The sequence below is a fragment of the Gastrolobium bilobum genome, unplaced genomic scaffold (assembly GCF_033153095.1).
Source record: "Gastrolobium bilobum isolate Gb01-03AN ecotype WA unplaced genomic scaffold, APGP_CSIRO_Gbil_v1 utg58275, whole genome shotgun sequence".
Classification (NCBI taxonomy): domain Eukaryota; kingdom Viridiplantae; phylum Streptophyta; class Magnoliopsida; order Fabales; family Fabaceae; genus Gastrolobium; species Gastrolobium bilobum.
The window spans coordinates 11,792-31,545 of NW_026896427.1; the positions used below are offsets into that span (position 1 = coordinate 11,792).

Below are 19,754 nucleotides of genomic sequence, written 5' to 3' on the forward strand. Positions count from 1 at the left end.
CGATCCTTCTCAATCCCTAGGCACACCTAGAGAATAATTTACAATGCATCAATAAAATGATGCAATACCATGATTATTTCATAAGCATACATTTTATCGCTTATTTTCCTTTCTTTATATTTTTGCCAATTCTATGCCAATACACAAGTCTAGACCTCTATACACCCGTTGGCGTTCTTTAATTTAATCAAGCATTTACTTAAGAATCTTTCACATAAATCATGTTATTTTTCTTTAAAAGTCGCGGGCGTACCCTTAGGGACTCAAGGTATTTTTCAACCATTTGTCAAAGCATTTCACTTCTTAGCTCATCCATTGGTATATTAAAATGCAACCCATTTTATTAGAATAAAATGTAACCAATATATATATATACCCCTAAACATCCTATAGTTCGCAACATAGAGCAAGTATTTGTAGGATTTTTTTCTAACTTTGGCATTTCCACCAATTAATCCATTTACACTACATTCCAACATATTTTACCTTTTCAAACATACAATAAAAATTTGCATGATAAACCCTATATAAGCCATGAAGGCCGAAACCTAGGGGAAGAGTGCACTAGGGCTTTTCAATTTTTTTATCACAAATTAATGCTTACTAAACACTATCATTCCTATACAACAACAATCCATCATAATTTTCACCTTCTAACATCAAATATTTCCCACTCAAAACATGCTCCAAATTTTCAAAACATAGATCACAAAATAATACCATAGAAATAAAGGTTTCTTACCTCTAATCACTTGTACAAAGCCTAGAGAATAACCTCCAAGCAAAGCTCCATCAAAAACCCACTTTTTCTCCTCCTATGAATAGTAATCCGAAAATAAGAGGAGGAATAACTCTTCACACACTCAACTATAGCTCAAATGGATAGGTGCAATGGATTCCTTGAGTGGTTCCTAATCAATTTCAAGTGGTGGGTCATAAGATTTGGTTGAGAATTCAAGAAGAAATCAACAAAACAAGCAAAACCCTAACCCCCCCCTTTTCCATGGCTGAAGCTCGGCCCTTCAAGAGAGAGAAGAAGAAATTTTTGCAATGAATAGTGATTCATTTAAGTGGCCAAGCTATTTAGGCACATGTGGCCCTTTTGTCGGATGTTTTTCTATCGCGTATTTCACTTAAATTTACCGGAAACTTAACTTAAAGCTACGGATATATTTTTATTTTTCTAAAGTTATTTAAATTAATTTTTATTTCCTAAGGAACAATATTCATAATTCACAGTATGGTTTTTGCACCGTTTTTAACGAAATGCACTGTGAACCACTAACTGTACTTTATTTAATTCTGAAACTTAACACTTATAAACTTATCATTTTCTTGGGCCTATATTGACTCGCTTGGCATATATTGGACTTTCTTATTCTTATTTCATCAATTATTTATTTCTGGACTCTACCGGTTGCTTAAACAGCAGTACAAAATACCCGGTAGAAACACTATTCACGAGATTTTCACGGAAAGTGCCAGACTATACAATTTTTCGTTCTGAACTCATATTTGTCATCAGAATTTTCAAATTATGTTCCTAAAATTATTTTGCTCATTTTAAGCTCTACCGGTTAATTCACAAAACTGTAAATTCTCCGGCAGAACGCACTGTTCATAACATAGTCATGATTACAGTCAAAATACTCGAAATCGCTCACTGAATCTAATTATGGCATTTAAATCCTTAAATTAAATCTCTAACTAAGATTTACCAGTTAGGGTCATTATAATTTTCGTTTCAGAACGACGTCATTTTAGACTCAATGTAAATAAATCTTTTACATTGATAGTAGAAAAAACAAATCCTATTATTAATATTATTATTATAAAAGGTAACATACCTCGAAGAAGTTGGGCTTTTAACCCTATTGGGCACACATAACTTGTCCTGTGCATGCAAAGGTCAAATTCAGCAAGCATACCTGTGATCCACTTGCTGAGCTTAGAAATATATATACAGCTGTTGGACTTAAAAATGACGAATATATATTATCAATTTGAAAATCTTGCAGAATTAATTTTCCACGAAAAGGATACGTGACCAAGAACAGGAACAGTAAGTTTGTAAAGTCCACATTTCAATAAGAGTGCGACAGCCACAAGAGTACAAGACGAGAAAACAGACGCAGCCCTCAGTCATACCAACATGTATATTCCAAGACAAAAGCATGATGTTAACACACACAATTATTTATTTATAATTTTATTAAATGTAAATATAACCATTTGCAGTTTAACTTCAAACAAAAATTACGAAATTGAGAATAATGTAAAATTTATAAATAAAATCATTTAATAAAATAAAAATAAAAATTAAGAGTACTATTTTGTGAAAACCTCACATTCACATAATCATTCATCTTATAATTCATTAAAAAAAGAACAAAATATTCAAAACGGGAGGAGCAGATTATTCTCTCTGGGTATGCCAACAACAGCATCCAAATTCTGCAGATAAGCCAAAACTGAAATCAACATTGCCTAGATTAATCCTATTTAAAGAATAAAGTACAATTACTTCTGAAACATAATTATACATATATAATTTTTTTTAAAGTTGTATAAATCTTAACTACATAAAAATAAAAAAGAGACAATATTGTTATTACTAATTCGTGTTACTACCAATGTCACTATCAGTTTGTTTCACCGTTAGATCAAGTATGTTGATCAAACGATTCTGATTTAACTTTCTAAAAATTTTATTTTTTCTTCCTATATTTAATACTTTATAGTTATTTCAACGGAAATCATGCTCTCCTTTTACAGGAGAGCAAACAATTTTCCTACACAAATTCATTTTCCGTGCCAGCTAATTTTTCTTTACTTTTTTAATATAAAATGTGAGATCCACATTTAAATTGTCTCTACTTTTGTTCTCTCATGTTTTCATGCAACATAAGAAAACATAAACCCTTATTTCAATCGTCATGTAATTATAATTTTTCGTATTTAATGTCCCATATTTAATGTTTTTATATTAAATATGAAGAATTGTAATTATACAAAGATTAAAATAAATATAATGAATCAATATAATAGATCTAATAATAAAATAAATAAATAGTAACATTGATAATAACACTCGTAATAATATCCTATATCATAAAAAAAAAAAAAAAAAGTTTAGCACTTTTAGTGATAATTAAAAAAAAAAACTCAAACAGGCACTGATTTTTTTGTTTTGTTTTACTCTTGCAGAGCTAGAACATTGACATTTTGGTTTTCGTGTGTGATCATCATCTTATAGCATGGTCCACTCCACTCGTTTCCAAGCTGAACAAGTCAAAAAAAACTCAAAAAAAGCAGGTCCCCCGATTATGCTACTTGCAATTGTATTCAAATAATCTTTTGCTATGCAAAGACTAAATGAACTTTCCTCTCTCACAGTCTTCCCAGCAACTACAACCAATCAAACCATGACCACTTCATCATAACTTTTCATAATTACACTTAACCAGTAGATCATTCACCACATTCATTGAAACAAAAAAAAAACATGAGCTTCAATAGTACCACCACCATCCTCTACCTTTCTCTTTTCATCTTGCTCTTTCACCTCACCACACAAATCAAAGCTTACGAACCAGAGGATCATTTCACCATCAATTGTGGAACCACAGGCACCGTCTCCGACGGTGATAGAACATGGACAGGTGACACAGACTCAAAACTCTTATCTCTTAACAACCCAACAACAACAACAGTGTCTGCTACAGCAACAACACAAGCTCCTTCAATTAACACAGTCCCTTATTCCACATCTCGTCTTTCTCATTCTGAATTCACCTACTCCTTCCCTCTCACCACAGGCCCGAAATTCCTACGCCTCTTCTTCTACCCAGCTTCATATCCTGAATTCGACCGCACCCAATCATTCTTCACCGTCAAATCCGGTGTCTTCACACTCTTACAGAACTTCAACGCTTCACTCACAGCTGACGCTGAAGGCAAGGAAACAACAATCTTCAAAGAATACATAATCAACGTTGACGATAGTCAAAGGCTCAACCTAACCTTCACTCCAAACACAACATCACAACAACCAAACTGTTACGCTTTCATCAACGGAATCGAGGTTCTGTCCATGCCTGATGATCTCTACTACACAGCTTCAACAAACCCAGGATTCAAGCTTGTGGGTACAGGCACAACCCAATACAGCGTTTCATCAAAAACTGCACTCGAGACAGATTATAGAATCAAAGTCGGTGGCCAAGCAATCTCGCCGCGAAACGACACCGGACTTTTGAGAATCTGGGAAGGTCACGATGAAGATTATCTAATGAGACCAAGTGCACGTGATGATCTACCAGGTGATATCTCAGGTAACATGAGTATCACTGTGAATCCTGATTATGTAGCACCCGTTCAACTCTACAGAACAGCACGTGATATGGGTAAAAATGGAACTCTGAATAAAATGTTGAATTTGACTTGGGGTTTTCAAGTTGATACTGGCTTCTACTATATGGTTAGGTTGCACTTTTGCGAGCTTGACCCGAATATCAACGAGCCAAGTGACAGGGCTTTCTTCATATACATAGATGGCCAGATAGCAGAGGAACGTGCTTCTGTTCTGAGATGGAGTAAGCAAAAGGGTGTTGCTGTTCACAGAGACTACGCCGTTTCGATTCCGTTGAGTGTTAATCAGAAAAGGGTTAATCTTTCTATCCAAATGCATCCTTATACAGATTATAAGGATACAAGATTTAGTGACCCATTCTTGAACGGTCTCGAAATCTTCAAAATCAGCGACGCCGGGTCTAACAACCTCGCCGGACCCAACCCGGATCCGATCCAAGAACCGGGAAATTCACCGGTTATTCAAAACGGCAAGAAAAAGAAGAGCGTGACCGTCGTCGTCGTCGCGGGGGTGGTTTCCGGAGTCGTCGTTTTGGTCTTGATCGTCGTCGTTTTGTTCCTCTTCCTTGTAAAGAGAAAAACCACAACCCAGTCCCAAACCAAAACCAAGCATTCGAAGTCTTCCGCGACTTCGAAGTGGGGTCCACTTTCATTCTCAACGACCAAGTCAACAAACACGCAGAACTCATCCCTACCGTCGGATCTCTGTCGACAATTCTCGCTCGTCGAGATCAAATCCGCCACCAACAACTTCGACGAGGTTTTCATCGTTGGCGTTGGCGGATTCGGCCACGTGTACAAGGGCTACGTCGATAACGGTTTAACCGCTGTGGCAATCAAGCGTCTCAAACCGGGTTCGCAGCAGGGTGCGAACGAGTTCATGAACGAGATCCACATGCTATCGCAGCTTCGCCACCTTCATCTCGTTTCTCTTATTGGCTACTGCAACGAGAATAGCGAGATGATCTTGGTCTATGATTTCATGACACGTGGCACTCTCCGCGACCATCTCTACAACACCGATAACCCTGCTCTGAAGTGGAAGCAACGGTTGCAGATTTGCATCGGAGCAGCGCGTGGGCTGCATTACCTCCATACAGGCGCGAAGCATGTTATCATCCACCGCGACGTGAAAACGACGAATATCTTATTGGATGAGAAATGGGTGGCGAAGGTTTCGGATTTCGGGTTATCGAGAATTGGGCCTACGGGCATGTCAAAGGCCCATGTGAGCACCGTGGTTAAGGGCAGCGTTGGGTATTTAGACCCGGAGTATTATAAACGGCAGCGTTTGACGGAGAAGTCTGACGTGTACTCATTTGGAGTGGTGCTGTTTGAGATACTGTGTGCTCGACCGCCTCTGATCCGAACCACGGAGAAGAAACAGGTGTCGCTTGCTGATTGGGCGAGGCATTGTTACAAGAGTGGGACCCTGGGTCAGATTGTGGACCCCGCGTTGAAGGGTAGTATTGCGCCAGAATGCTTGAGGAAGTTCGGTGAGATTGGCGTGAGCTGTTTGCTGGATGATGGGACACAGAGACCTTCGATGAACGACGTCGTTTGGATGCTGGAGTTTGCGTTGCAGTTACAAGAGAGTGCTGAGCAGCGTGATGAGAATGGTGTTGGAATGGTTGTAAAAAGAGATGATAGTGATGATATATTGTTCAGTAGTGGGACCAGCTTGGGGCAGGTTTCGGATTTCAATAAGAGTAGTGGAGTGAGTGTGACGACTAGCAGCGGAGAACATAGCTCTGGTAATAAGGAAAGTGATAAATTGATGATGTCTGGGACTGTTTTCTCTGAGATTATGGACCCAAAGGCACGTTGAGGGAATCAAACCCAACACTCCGGGAATTGGGTGTAGGCTAAAAGTTTGATTCGAAGACTAGCTGGATGCTCATAAACTTGTGATGTGTGTGTGCATGTGTGTACTTTAAGGTTTACGGTATTGTTTGGTAGAAAATTAATTTTGGAATTGATGGGAAAATGCAAGTGGATATTGAGAAATAACATGTTTGGTTCAGGTGTTTTTGACAAAAATACTAGGTAGATGGGGAAATGACTTTTGTGTTGATTTTTGGATGAAATTCACTGATACAGAATACCACTTAAGATGTGGTATTCTGAGATAACTATAAGTGAAAAAAACAGGTGCAAAGTTTCTCCCCGAACATAGATTTTGCAAATTTAAATAAATTTTGCAAAAAGTTTCTCGTCAACCAAACGCCCCTAAACGATTTTGAGTTTGTAAAGCAAGCTAATTGCTTTTGTTTCTTGCCATGAGTGCGTTTGTATTGGCTTTTTAAGAAAGCTCTTTTATTATTTCCTTATTTTAAAAGTACTTTCTATAAAAGTTACAGCTATTTAGATTTTAAAAAATATTTGATTTTTGAAAAAAATATTTTTGGCTTTTGACTTCTGCTTTTTTTAAAAGTTAATTTTTAGTTTCCGGAAAAAATAAGTTTTTAGCTTTTTTTATGACTTCTGCTTTTTTTAAAAGCTGGCATCCAAACAGACTTTTTTCGAGAAGTGCTTTATTTTCTTAGAAAAAGCAGCTTTTGAAGAAAAAAAAAACTCATCCAAACGGACTCATAGTGCAAGCTTATTCATCTGGATAAGTAAGCCATAAATTCCAATATGTTTTTATTTATTATTATTGTTATTATTATTATTATTATTGGTGTTACCAAGGGTCTAAATGGGCCAAACAATCTAAAGTTTATTGTTTCTGATATTACAGGAGATAAAATTATATTTTCAACACCATGAAAAACACTAAATCCAACAATCTATCGGTAAAATAATTAGGGTTTATGATGCAGCTTATATTAGGGTTTGCATTCACTAAAATAAAACAAGTTCAAGTCTTTTAAAAAACTCGTTTAGAAAATAGATTATAAGTCTACTCTTATAAGTCTTGGTTTATCAGTCTACACATCAGTCTATATGATATTATTTGTTTTAATTAAATTAAAATAAAATAAATATTTAAGTAATTCAATTAATAAGATACTTTATTTTTTATAATTCTTAATAACTATTGTCATATTAAAGGCTTGATAGGCTAACAGGCTTATGTTAGGGCTTTTATTTTTCTAGTATAGACCTGTCCGAATTTATAATTTAATCTATACCAAAACTAATAGAACAGATCAGATTCAAATTATTTTATATAGAACGACTTATTCAAACTAAAGTCTAGTGTAAATGTGTTAGTATACTAGACATTGGTACTTGCTACATATTCTGCCAAAACATGTACTTTATATTTTTGGTTATACACGTTTAAGCATATTATGTCAACTAAAGCTATTCTAATTGTGAATCTTCATGTCACACAAGTACTGAATCGAACATAATCTGGTAAGACTATGAATGCAGAAAATAGACTTTGTATGATTGTATCCGAAGCTGGAAGACTGGGATAAAAGACAAGCAATTACAGTTTATATGAATCAAAAAATTTTCCAGAAGCTTGTTGCTCTTGTTGCTTTGCTTTGTATGATGAGCAAGCTTGTGAAGTAGATCCATGCTGAAAATGAAAGAATCAAAATTTAATTGGTGGTATTTATATATTGACATATGTTACTAGAAAGCAAGAGTGAAAATTTCTTTACCACACATGCATGAACGTCATCACAGCCACACAAGAGCTTCCCATTGAGAGTGTCCACGGCTTGGAATGATCCTCCTCCTTCACTCCTCTGCACAAGAATCCCCATATTGGGATGAATGAGTCCAAAGTTCATGCTTTAGCAACAAAAATTAGAAGGCAAAAAAAAGAGGTTAAAACATGCCAAAGTCTTACCTTGTAGTAATTAACAGCAACATAATTAGCCCACCGGTTGCCAGCAGCACCATGGCATGTTTGTAGCATTTTAATGAGACCTCCTGAATTATCAATACATGTGACCGGTTTAATTGGATCGGATCGAAAGTAGTTTACCAACACCAAGGACTTGCTTTTGTCATTAAGAGGAGGTGATTCTGCCCTGTTTGGACAGCTTCCTGCTTTCATTCCACCATCCCCATCTGCAGAATTAAGATCACACCAAAAATGAAAATTTACAAAGGAAGCAACAATGAATGCTTGAAGGAGAGAGCCTTGACACAATGGTTGGTATTGTGCCATGTAGGGGTGTGCGTGGTTAGGTTTAGTTTTTTGTAACGAATCGAACTAGAAAAGTAGTTTACTTCAGGTGAACCGAACTGGTTTTAAAAAGCATTTGGTTCTTGAATCCGTTGAAGAAAATGGTTGGGTTCGGTTTTTAGTCTAAATTGAACTGAATTGGTAAAGTGGTTGGCTTTTTAAATCAAACCAGTTTTGAAAAAACAATTCAGTTCTCGAACTGGCTCAAATAAAATGGTTCTGTTCTTGAACTAATTCAAAAAATATATGACTTTTTTGGTGCAGTTTGGATCAGTTCAGTTCAGTTTATGTTTTTTTCACACTCTTAACAATGTAACTCTGAATTCACATATTTACAAATGCAAGGTAAGACTCCCTACCATAGATCTACACATCATGTATAATCAGTCCTGGATCCTATATATAGGAGGGCTTTATAATACAAGAAAAATGATTGTAGTAAAGAATAAAGATGTTTGGTGTTTTCTTACACTGATTTTCAACCATGTAATTCCACTGGTAGGCAATGCCTTCGCTTTTTTCCTTAGACCTGACAGAAGTGAACACTAGTAATCTTTGGTTCTTAGCAACCATATCACTCACAAAAGGCCAATCTCCACCATTTTTTGGCATTTTTGTGATGGGAAACCAAAACTTCATCAAACCAGCGTCAGTGAAGACCTTTGTCAGTCCTTTGGGTTTTTCAACATAATCTTCCAATATGAGTGTGACAATTTCTTTTGGGTTGGCTGATAGAAATGCTTCAATTTCCTTCAGTGTATCTATAGCTGGTTCCTATTTGTAGAGGTACTCATTAGTCATTAGTGTTTGCAAACTTTTTATCCAAAACAAGTTAGAAAAGCATAGGCCAAAAAGAAACAGAACTGATATGATTTTTACATACAAAAGCTGTATAGTCATAGCACTGGCCTCCATATGAATGGCATAACCACACATCTCCATCAAAATCATATGTATCAAGCATCAATGACCGAACTCCGTTCTACAAAATGAACCATTGATGAAAGAAAATGGTGACCTTTTGTAAAGAACCAATTCAACCTAAAAGCTTAAACTGTTAGGTGAGGCTATATCAGAGATTTTTATACTTCTCTAACGCGCCTCCTCATACGAAAATCAGAATAATAAGCAGAAGCTAAGCTGACTAGTACTAAATCGCTTACATTTAGCTGCTGGGTTATATTGTCTTCTTGGTTAGTGATGGTTACTCGAGGCACTCCTGTGTGAGATGGTTCTCCATCAATGGCAAAAGCGTTGTGTGTTGTCAAAAATGCATATTTGTTGAATGGTAAAGAATTATTCTAACAGGAAAAAAGAAGAAGAAGAACCAATTAACAACAGATTAAGATATAATGCTCTTAAATTTCCTTTTTTATTCCCCCTCTCTTAAAGAGAGCATGCCTATATCTCCCTTTCAAACTTGGACCCATGTGACTAACTTGTCTTTCTCTTTGGTCTTAAAAAATTACAATGCCTTACCAAACACTATTGGCACAAGTGATAAGGAATTTGTATCCCTTAACCAAGGCTCGAGTTCGAGCACTGGGAATGGAAAAAAAGGTCTTGGGAGAGCCACCCTCGCTTTGGGTCCGACAGTGCTCGAACCAGACTAGTCCAAAGATGAACTGATTGAGGAGACTCAAAAAATAAAAATAAAAATAAAAATACAATGCCTTGAAAGATTAACACAACTTTTCCTAAAGAGGCATTTAATATTCAGATCATGTAAAATGATGGAAGTAGTTTCTCGCCTACCCCACCAGAATGAGAACCACCTAAGTTTCCAACCAATCTAAGTTTTTAGTTGATGATGCCATTGTTAAAAAGTTTGACACATAGGAATTATCATCTATGCTTGTGTTGTGACAGATTCTTGTGAAATTAGACAAAGACTAAAAAAGAGAAATGGGTATCTTACTATGAGCTTGAATTGATCTGTGATGGATGATCTCACACACCTAGAGCCAGAAAATCCAAGTGGGCATGAGAAACAAAAGAGCCCAACTCCACAATCATGATCAGACGAGCACTCATCAAGAAGCTAAACAAAGATTCAAAAAAACCACAAGATAAAAACAAAAACTTAAAGGCATGATTCAAAGCAAAGGTGGGGGTATACAAACCTTGCAGTCTCCATTAGAGCAAGAAGCAGAAACACAATAGCACAATGAAAGAATAACCAAAAGCAAGCACAGAAGAGAACCCATTTGTACAATTGATTGATTTGGATTTAGAGGGGTGTCTAAAAGAAAATGAATCACAAAAGAGAAAGAGAAGAGAATCACAAATAAAAGGTCTAATTTTTATGAAAAATGATTCAATGGTGGGTTTTCTGTCTTGGCTGAGAAAAAGAAAGAAACTCTATGGAGTTCTCAATTCTCAAACACATTGGATATTGCCAAAAGGGAAAGCAGTTATGTTGCATTAATTATTGCAAACGAAAGCAATTCAAAAGAAGAACTTCATCGCTGAACTCTATTGTTCTGTAGCCTCCACAAAGAACACTACCGGTGGAAGGGTTGTTTTGTACTTTTATATATAGGGAGGACCAAAAGTATGCTAGATTCTGGTACACATTTACGAAGTTTGATATTTTTATAAGGTGTCAATGTGACTATTGGAAGTTGTATTTTTTTAGTTTTTTATTTTATATACTTTAGATAATATATAGTTACAGGGAAGTTATATTTACAAAAAAAAATTTGTTTACAAACTATACTATGTTTTTTCGAGAGAACATTAGGTTACACTATATTTTCCTGAGAATGCATAGTGTAATTTATAAAAAAAAATTGTAAACGTATCCTTTCCTATAGTTATATTAAGAAAATTTGTTTTTATTGTTTACCTGACGTCACGACTAAAGAGAGAAAATATAACTTTTCATGCTATAATTATGTATTACAAAAAGTACATAGAGTAAAAAAATTTAAAGTACACCGTTTAGAAATAAATGATAAAGCTTAATTAAAATTAGGGATTTAATTTTCTCATGTTGCATGAGAATTCAATTCTCATGTTGTGACTCAACTAGTGGTGGGTTCCACATTTATTAAAAAAAGAAAAAGAAAAGAAAAATTTTACACGCAAATCGAAGGGTCACAACATGAGAATTAAATTCTCATTGTAACATGAGAAAATATTTTCCCTTAAAATTATGATATAATGTTATCGGAAAGAAAAATAATATGTAATAGAAATAAAAAAAATAGAATAACCTAATCCTTTTTATATATAACGAGGACCAAAAGTATGCGAGATTTTGGTACACATTTACGAAGTTTTTGAGTATGTGTAAATTTATAAACGTGTTGGTTTTGACAATATAAGGTTGTGGTTCAACAACCATTGTAGATGCTGGTATAATTTAATGTACAATTATTAGAAAAGGAAGACAAAAATAAAAATACCATTGTATGTCGAAAAACTAAAATACTTGTGCATAAAAGATCAATTTCTTTTATTGAAATAAGCTAGCTGTCTATTCGGTTGAGTTCTCACTTTCAAAGGTGAAATAATCACATCCACCAATTCATAATCCATGTCTTTATTTAAAGGTAGGGCATATTCTTTGGACTTGTTCATCTTCCAAAAAACATTTAAAATATAATATAATAAGCGAAAAGAAAGGTTCTAAATCATAGATGGCATATTCTTTGAACTTTGTTATCTATATAATTGGAGAAACTAACTATTTTTAGGAGAATTAATTTTGTAAATATTTATTGTAAAAATGAGTTTTATGTTTAAGAATACGGTTTCTATTTGATTAATGAGAATATATGTTTTATTTCAATAGTATTAGGTGAAATTAACTTTGAATTAAAAAACTTTAAAACTATCCACACACACAAAAAACTTTAAAGGTAATAGTAAAAGTTAAATTTAAATTTGATGCAAACAACATTGTAAAAGCACCCATAAACTGTGAATGTAAATAAAGAAGTAAAAAACTACTAATGCTGTCCTTTAGAGCTTTGTGAATTCTTATCAATTTGGCTACCAGACAAGTTCAAAACACTCCAATGTTCAATGGCATTGCTCATACTCTAGTTGTAAGTGCTCAGTGCAAAAGTATTCTCACACGATACTCAGACATGTTGGCTGCCATATTTGTTCATCCTCATTTCTCATAATTATAGTAGTTTACATCTTGTTTAATTCCTACTATGCTGATTGTTTGGATTCCTTCACTTTTGCCCTCTTGATTCATGGCTGGTGCAGTTGGGTCCTAAACTGGGCGTTTAACCTGCATAAACCAATACATTCATTAGCCCACTTGTCTTTTCTTCAGAAAATATTATTTTACGAATTGGGCTAGGTTTCTTTAGCCGGCTTTAAAATAAATTCATTTTCAGTGAATTTTAGCCCAATTTTAGGATTTTAAGAGGCGTCTGGTAGATGAGATATTTTTTTTACAGAGAAAATTTTTTTCCTGTAATACGGTGGATTTTTTTTCTTAGGTAAGTTACGAAAAGGTATTTGGTAGATCCAAAATTTTTCCGGAGATGTTGGGTTAATTATACTAATGCTATGGGAAAATAAAATTACCATGTATCAGATGATATTTTCGTTTGGAATTTTGTAGTTAAAACTCAAATGATGGAAAAAAAAAATTTCGGGAATATTTTCAGTTTTCTCATACCAAATGTTGAAATTTTTTTGCCCCACCCCACTTTTGTTGGATTTTTAAATAAATCTCCATACCAAACAACTATGGGTGTCAAAATGGGTTGAAACGATATGAATACATCAACACGATCACGACACGAATTTTTTGCGGATTGACACAACACGACACGAATAACATGCAAAATAGGTGTCAAAACGGTAATTGACAAATTTTTTTTAAAAAAATGGGTCGAAATTAATTTTTTTTAAAAAAAGTAATAATAATAATAAAAAATATAGGTCAACATGAACACGAATATATCAACACGAATACGACACAAATTTTTTACGTGTCATTTTTTCCCAACACGAACACGACAAGATTTTTTTGCGGGTCAATCTGAACACAAATTTTCATATCGTGTCGCGAATTGACTCGCGTGTCATAACCTATATTGACACCCCTACAAACAACACTTAAGTCTTTTTTCAAAGACTTATCACCCGTACAACTTCCCAACAAAATTCCAAAAATGTCCAGCATAACCATGAGGTGCCATACATTACACTTGCACAAGTGACAAAATGTGGTGGATCGGATTTGTGCTGTGTTAAGGTATGTCTAATGGGTCAAATTGTCCAACCCATCATGACACGTTTTTGTTCGTGGGTCAAAATTGAATTCCGGACACGACGAATTGCGGGTCATATGGATTGACCGACAAAAATTGAAACTTTAAATTTTTTCTAAAAAGCAAAAGAGAATAGCTAGAAAAATACTATGGTTGAACCCTGAACCACAACTGGTTTTGTCAAAATCGCAAAAGATTCAATTTTTTTTAGAGTAAATATCCTTTTTCGTTCCTAACAATATTCATGAAGCCCCTTTTGGTCCCCAACACTAAAAAAGGCTCATTTTAGACCTTGATTTTAGAAAAATAGTGCCACGTTAGTCCTTCTGTTAGTTGAGATATGACGGCATCACTAACGTGTCTGACGTGTACCGTTAAGTGGTTGACTCACATTCCACGTAGGACCAAAAACGACGTCGTTGAGTACCTTTTGTTTTTTTTTTTCCTTCTTCTTCTCTCCCACTTGCAGCACCAAAAGCTGAGAGGCTTAGTATTGAAGAGGTGCAGAAGGCTGAATGGAAGAGTTTGGATGAGAAAATGAAGAATTGGGTGCAAGCTTCTATAATCGTGGTCCCTCGGTCCAATGAGATAAACACATTGGAAACTGAAAATTCAAAGGAGAGCTCGTTGAAGACTTGTTCTGGAACTGGTCAGACTCATGTTCTTCTATCTTTTTTCTTCTTCTTCTTGTTCTTGCTGTTCTTCTGGTTCTTGCCATGGGAATTTTTTTATTTGTGAACCCAATTTGAGGGACCATTTACCTCGAATTTGTTCAAAGAAGCTTGGTCTAGGGCTGTTCTTCTTCTTTTTCTTCTTTGTTGATTCTAAAGTTACCTTCAATTATATAGTTTGTGTTGTTGCCCCTTTCCCTCTCTGTTTTTTTTTTTAAATAATCTTCATTATATAGCCGAAACAACCGATCAACAAACCCGAACAAGCCTAGAATCTCTTCCAAATTCAAATAGCACATCAGCAGAGATTTTTGATTAATGACAACTAACTCAGTAGACTTCTGCATATTTTGCGACTTTAAAAACCGAACATTCTGAAAACTTTAATGAGTTTGAGTAATAATATTTTCGCCAAAGCTCCCACTTGTAATTTACATAAACTTAGGATGAGAAAGTTGTCCAACCATTAGTATACACTCTATCTCCTTGTTCACTATGTTGTGTGAAGTCCAAATTCCATTGGGTGACCCTTTGCATAATAGTATAACCTCCAGTGGCAAAAGCTCTTAAAAGATTAAGAGTCGCTGCGGATTGAGTATACGCTCTAATCATTCTTTGTGCATCAGGAATTCTGTTCTTCTCATCAAATGCATCTCCATTCACATTATCACCTCTTTAACTCGACAACTTCACGTCGTTTTGAAAACTCGAACGATTCCGATATCAGTTTTGCGAATTGACCCGCCATTCTTCCAACCTTTATAACAGGCGTTTGGCCTCCAAACATCATAACAACACTCATCTGGAGAAGGATTCTGAAGGTGTCACGAATGTTGTTAGCATGAAACTCCTTGAAGCTCTCGGCACAGTCTCCACCTTGCAGAAGGAAAGCGTTGCCCATGGCAGCCTCGCCTCGCCTTGAAGAAGTACCAGTGAGGTCGTGGTCATTACAGGAGATGGTGGTGGTGGTAAACTGTAATTTAATAGGGGGTGGGGTGGTAGGGACTTATATTAGAGAGAAGAAGAAGAGAGAAAGGGAGAAAAAAGATTAAAAGGTACCTAAACGACGTCGCTTTTGGTGCTGCAAGTGGGAGAGAAGAAGAAGAAAAAAAAGAAGGTACTCAACCACGTTGTCTTTGGTCCTACGTGGAATGTAAATCAGCCACTTAACGGTACACGTCAGACACGTTAGTGACGCCGTCATAGTTCAACTAACAGAAAGACTAACGTGACACTATTTTTCTAAAATTAAGGACCAAAATGAACCTTTTTTATTGTTGGGGACGAAAAGGAACTTCATGAATATTGTCAGGGACGAAAAAGATATTTACTCATTTTTTTACTTGACAAAATATTTTACAGGTTGACGTGCAGATCACCCGAGTCAACATGTGATACGACATCATATGTGTCATTTTAACTATAGCATCGCAAGTGTACTCGTGAGATATTTATACACAATCTTTCTTGGAATATACCATAGCACCGACAAAACAAGAAAGTTGACTTTTCCATATGATAATTCTTGCAAGGGTAGTTGGAATAAAACTTCCAACACTCAATAGCAACAATAGCAGGAACAGTGACCATTTTGTCACTGTTCAACATATTATTTACCAGAATGTCACGCGCACAGTAAAAATTCCCAGAATGGCACGCGGGCTAATTCGCTACACAGTGTAGCCGCTACACAGTGTAGCGAATTATGCCTGCTGATGTGTCACCTCCCCAATGGTCCACGTAATTCGCTACACAGTGTAGCGAAATACGTGGTCAAATGGTCAGACTGCACAGTCACCATGATGGACACGTGTCACAGTCCTGTTGGATACATAATTTTCTACTCTGTGTAGCGAATTATGTGTCAGATGGGTCAGTTCATGTCCACTCAAAGTCAGGCCACGTGTCACAGCCCCAAATAATTCGCTGTACCATGTAGCGAATTATGGTGCTATATTTGCTATGACTCATAGCGAAATAGCAACGTATCTGACTCATCAGAGCCAAGTGTCATCTCCCCTGTAATTCGCTAGGGGGCATAGCGAATTATGAGCAGTAATTTGCTACCCCACATAGCGAATTAAGTGCTATAAATACTTCCATTTTAGGTGTGAACCACAAGTGTGAAAATTTTCCTTTTATGTAAGCTTTACTACTTTTGTGTTGTTGTTGAATCTTAGTTTTTTTTCTACTTTTGTAGTATGAGTGAGGGTAGGAATGATTTAATAGCTACTGTTTATTATAATGGGAGAAAATATTTTGGTCCAAACGGGCAAGTTTTTGAAGGTGATGCAAAAATGTTTCGCATGAGCCAAACATGCAATCTTCACGAGCTGAAGAAGTTAATATACAAGAAATTGAGATTACAACGTGGTCAAACTCTTGCTCGATGTGCCTTGGGTAACCCCGTGCAATGGGTTGGCGTGGAAATTGTCGACGATGAAGATGTAACGTTAGTAGTAAATGCAAGCACTTCTCCACACGGCGAGTCAAGATTTATTGAATTGTATGCAGAAGTCAACTATGGTGGACAATCAAGCAGTCAACTTTCTCCACCATCCACTTCCCCATGCTTGCACCACCAACTCAACAAATTTTTGATGAAGGCATTCCGGCCAACGACATGTACGATCCATCTTGGCGTACGATCCATCTTAATAAATTCACATAATTACCAACCTAAGGTTTCAAATATCAAAATTAAAAAATATTTATACATTATTAAAGTATAAATAATTAAATAAAAAAATTATATTATTTACACATAACCATTTAGACCTAACCAATCATGCGTAAAATAAATTACCACATTTACTAACATAAGGTTTCAAATACCAACATTAAATAATATTCAAAAAATACTAGAGCATAAATAAAAAATTAAATAAATTAGACCTAACCTTTTATGCGTTAATATAAATTCACATAATTATCAATCTAAGGTTTCAAATATCAAAATTAAAAAATATTTATAAACTATTAACGTTTAAAATTAATTAAAAAATTTAATTATGTAGACCTAACCATTCATTCATGCCTAAAATAAATTAACACATTTATTAACCTAATGTTTCGAATACCAACCCTAAAATAATATTAACACATTTTACTAGCCTAAGGTTTCAAAAACCAAAACTAAATAACATTAAAAATGTATTAAAGCATAAATAATAAATTAAATAAATTATGCCTAAGCATTCAAGCGTGAATAATATTAACACATTTTACTAGCCTAAGGTTTCAAAAACAAAAATTAAATAACATTAAAAATATATTAAAGCATAAATAATAAATTAAATAAATTATACCTAACCATTTATGCATGAAATATAATTACCACATTTACTAACCTAAGGTTTCAAATATCAACATTAAATAATATAACATATTTACTAACCTAATGTTTCAAGTATCAATATAAAAGAATATAACACATTTATAAAAGCATAAATAATAAAACAAATATATTACAAAAGCCAAAAAAAAAAATCTAACCTTGTAGAGTGAGAAACCACTTAGAGAGATAGGGAGTGAGGTAGAGATTTGAGAGAAATGATGGGGTGAGGGGTGGGGACCGTGGGGTTTAAATAGAAAAATAGATGCACGTAATTCGCTATCCTTTGTAGCGAATTTGTGCATGGTTAACACGTGTCTGACATGCGCAGTGGAGCAGGTTACCGTTGCCACATATTTTGCTACACAGTGTAGCGAAATATTGGTGGCTTGACACGTGTCCATCATGGTGACTGTGCAGTCTGACCATTTGACCACGTATTTCGCTACATTGTGTAGCGAATTACGTGGACTATTGGGGAGGTGACACATCAGCAGGCATAATTCGTTACACTGTGTAGCGAATTATCCCACGTGACATTCTGAGAATTTTTATTGTGCGCGTGACATTCTGGTAAATAATATGACGAACAGTGGCAAAATGGTCACTGTTCCCAATAGCCAAGAGTCTTCATCTCTTTCATGCCAACTAATTTGACCACACCGAGTGAATCAACTCATCCAATCCACAGCAGCAAGAATCTTCTTCTCCCCCAGTCTCATAAGCTAATATGATTCTTCACAACAGTGGCGGAGCTACAGCCATGCCAGCAGGTGCCTTGGCACCTGCTTTTGCTTGTTTTTTTTTACTTATTATATAATTAATTACAATTAATTAAGATAAAAATTATAATTTGGCACCACTTATATAAAAAATTAAATACTCAATACAAAATAACAACAAACTATCTAAATACAAACAAATAATAAGAAACATTATAGTATGGTTATTTTTGTATTTAACTTTTTTTTTATTTTTTATCCAGTATATTTGTTTTTTTTCCTGCTTTGTTCTAATCAGTTATGTTATTTATTCTTACTCCTATTATTTTAAGAAAGAAAGACTTTTAAACTTAATCACAAAAATGATTAGTTGACTTAGTTCAAAATTTGGGCCTAACTAAACCAAATAAAATCATTTAAAAGTAGGAAAAAAGGGTTTATCCTTTTAAAAGACACAAGTTTGTATCCTTTTAGTTTTTGACACTATATCTTAACGGTAAAACATAGTTATAATATGAAAATTTGCTTCTTCTTTTTTATTTCCTCAATCACTTCAGTTGACTTGGAGAGAGAATTTTTTTTTCATGATATAACTATGTCTTATCAGTAAGACATAGTGTTAAAAACTAAAAGGATCCAATTTGTGTCCTTTAAAAGGACAAACACTTAACCTTTGAAAGTAACAATCATGAAACCAAATGAAATAACAAGATTATAATTATGGAATATGAAGGTCCATTGAACTATTGTGTTTTGGGTTATTGCACACACAAAGAATAGTCAAAAAATTAATTTTCAAATGTGAAAACTTTTCATCGTGCTTATGGCTGTTGCAAACAAGTGCGATGTTCTCTAACGTGAGATATTGAAAAATTTAAGGAATAGAGATAATGAAAGAAAAGACGAAGGACAATGCTTATTATACATATATTTATTATATTTGTGTGTTTTCATATCCTTAGGATAATGTTTGGTTCATTATTTATTATGTTGCGGGAGGAAAGTGAAATTTTTATGTTTGAAATGTTTACTGAAAATGTTAGTGTATTTTTATATGTTTGCTTTGATATATAACCAACGATAATTGTTTATTTGAATTTTTAATATTATGTGACATTATTTAGTACATAATTTAGATAACTATGTTAGAATTCATAGTAAATTTCTTTTCTGATAAATTTGTATAATTATGATAAATATTTTGATAATTTAATATGTAAAAATTTTTGACACCACCTAAATTTTTGCGCTGGTTCCGCCACT

General features: G+C 34.8%; 2 protein-coding genes across 3 annotated transcripts; one reads left to right on the forward strand and one right to left on the reverse strand.

Annotated features, from left to right (window-relative positions):
• The first annotated feature begins 3,174 nt into the window (after positions 1 to 3,174).
• Positions 3,175 to 6,715, forward strand: LOC133299682 (receptor-like protein kinase FERONIA). Its single transcript, XM_061499167.1, has one exon. The coding sequence runs from the start codon at positions 3,506 to 3,508 to the stop codon at positions 6,197 to 6,199; it is 2,694 nt and encodes an 897-aa protein (XP_061355151.1). The 5' UTR covers positions 3,175 to 3,505; the 3' UTR covers positions 6,200 to 6,715.
• Positions 6,716 to 7,613: 898 nt separating this feature from the next.
• Positions 7,614 to 11,069, reverse strand: LOC133299683 (PI-PLC X domain-containing protein At5g67130-like). Of its 2 annotated transcripts, none has more exons than XM_061499170.1 (8): positions 10,645 to 11,069; positions 10,440 to 10,479; positions 9,685 to 9,822; positions 9,405 to 9,503; positions 8,992 to 9,295; positions 8,180 to 8,403; positions 7,989 to 8,075; positions 7,614 to 7,903 (listed from the first exon to the last, which is right to left on the reverse strand). In XM_061499170.1, the coding sequence occupies exons 1-8, from the start codon at positions 10,656 to 10,658 to the stop codon at positions 7,811 to 7,813; spliced, it is 999 nt and encodes a 332-aa protein (XP_061355154.1). In that variant the 5' UTR covers positions 10,659 to 11,069; the 3' UTR covers positions 7,614 to 7,810. The 2 variants fall into 2 exon arrangements, with proteins under 2 accessions (XP_061355154.1, XP_061355153.1); XM_061499169.1 differs by having other exon boundaries at positions 10,440 to 10,562.
• Positions 11,070 to 19,754: the final 8,685 nt, after the last annotated feature.

What these genes read in the sequence shown, in the direction of transcription:
- LOC133299682 (XM_061499167.1), top strand. Translation starts at nt 3,506, where the DNA reads ATGAGCTTCAATAGTACCACCACCATCCTCTACCTTTCTCTTTTCATC.
- LOC133299683 (XM_061499169.1), bottom strand. Translation starts at nt 10,728, where the DNA reads ATGGGTTCTCTTCTGTGCTTGCTTTTGGTTATTCTTTCATTGTGCTAT. An exon ending in GCTCTAATGGAGACTGCAAG is followed by an intron (nt 10,563 to 10,644) that starts GTTTGTATACCC and finishes ATCTTTGTTTAG; the next exon opens with CTTCTTGATGAGTGCTCGTC. An exon ending in ATATAACCCAGCAGCTAAAT is followed by an intron (nt 9,504 to 9,684) that starts GTAAGCGATTTA and finishes TTCATTTTGTAG; the next exon opens with AACGGAGTTCGGTCATTGAT.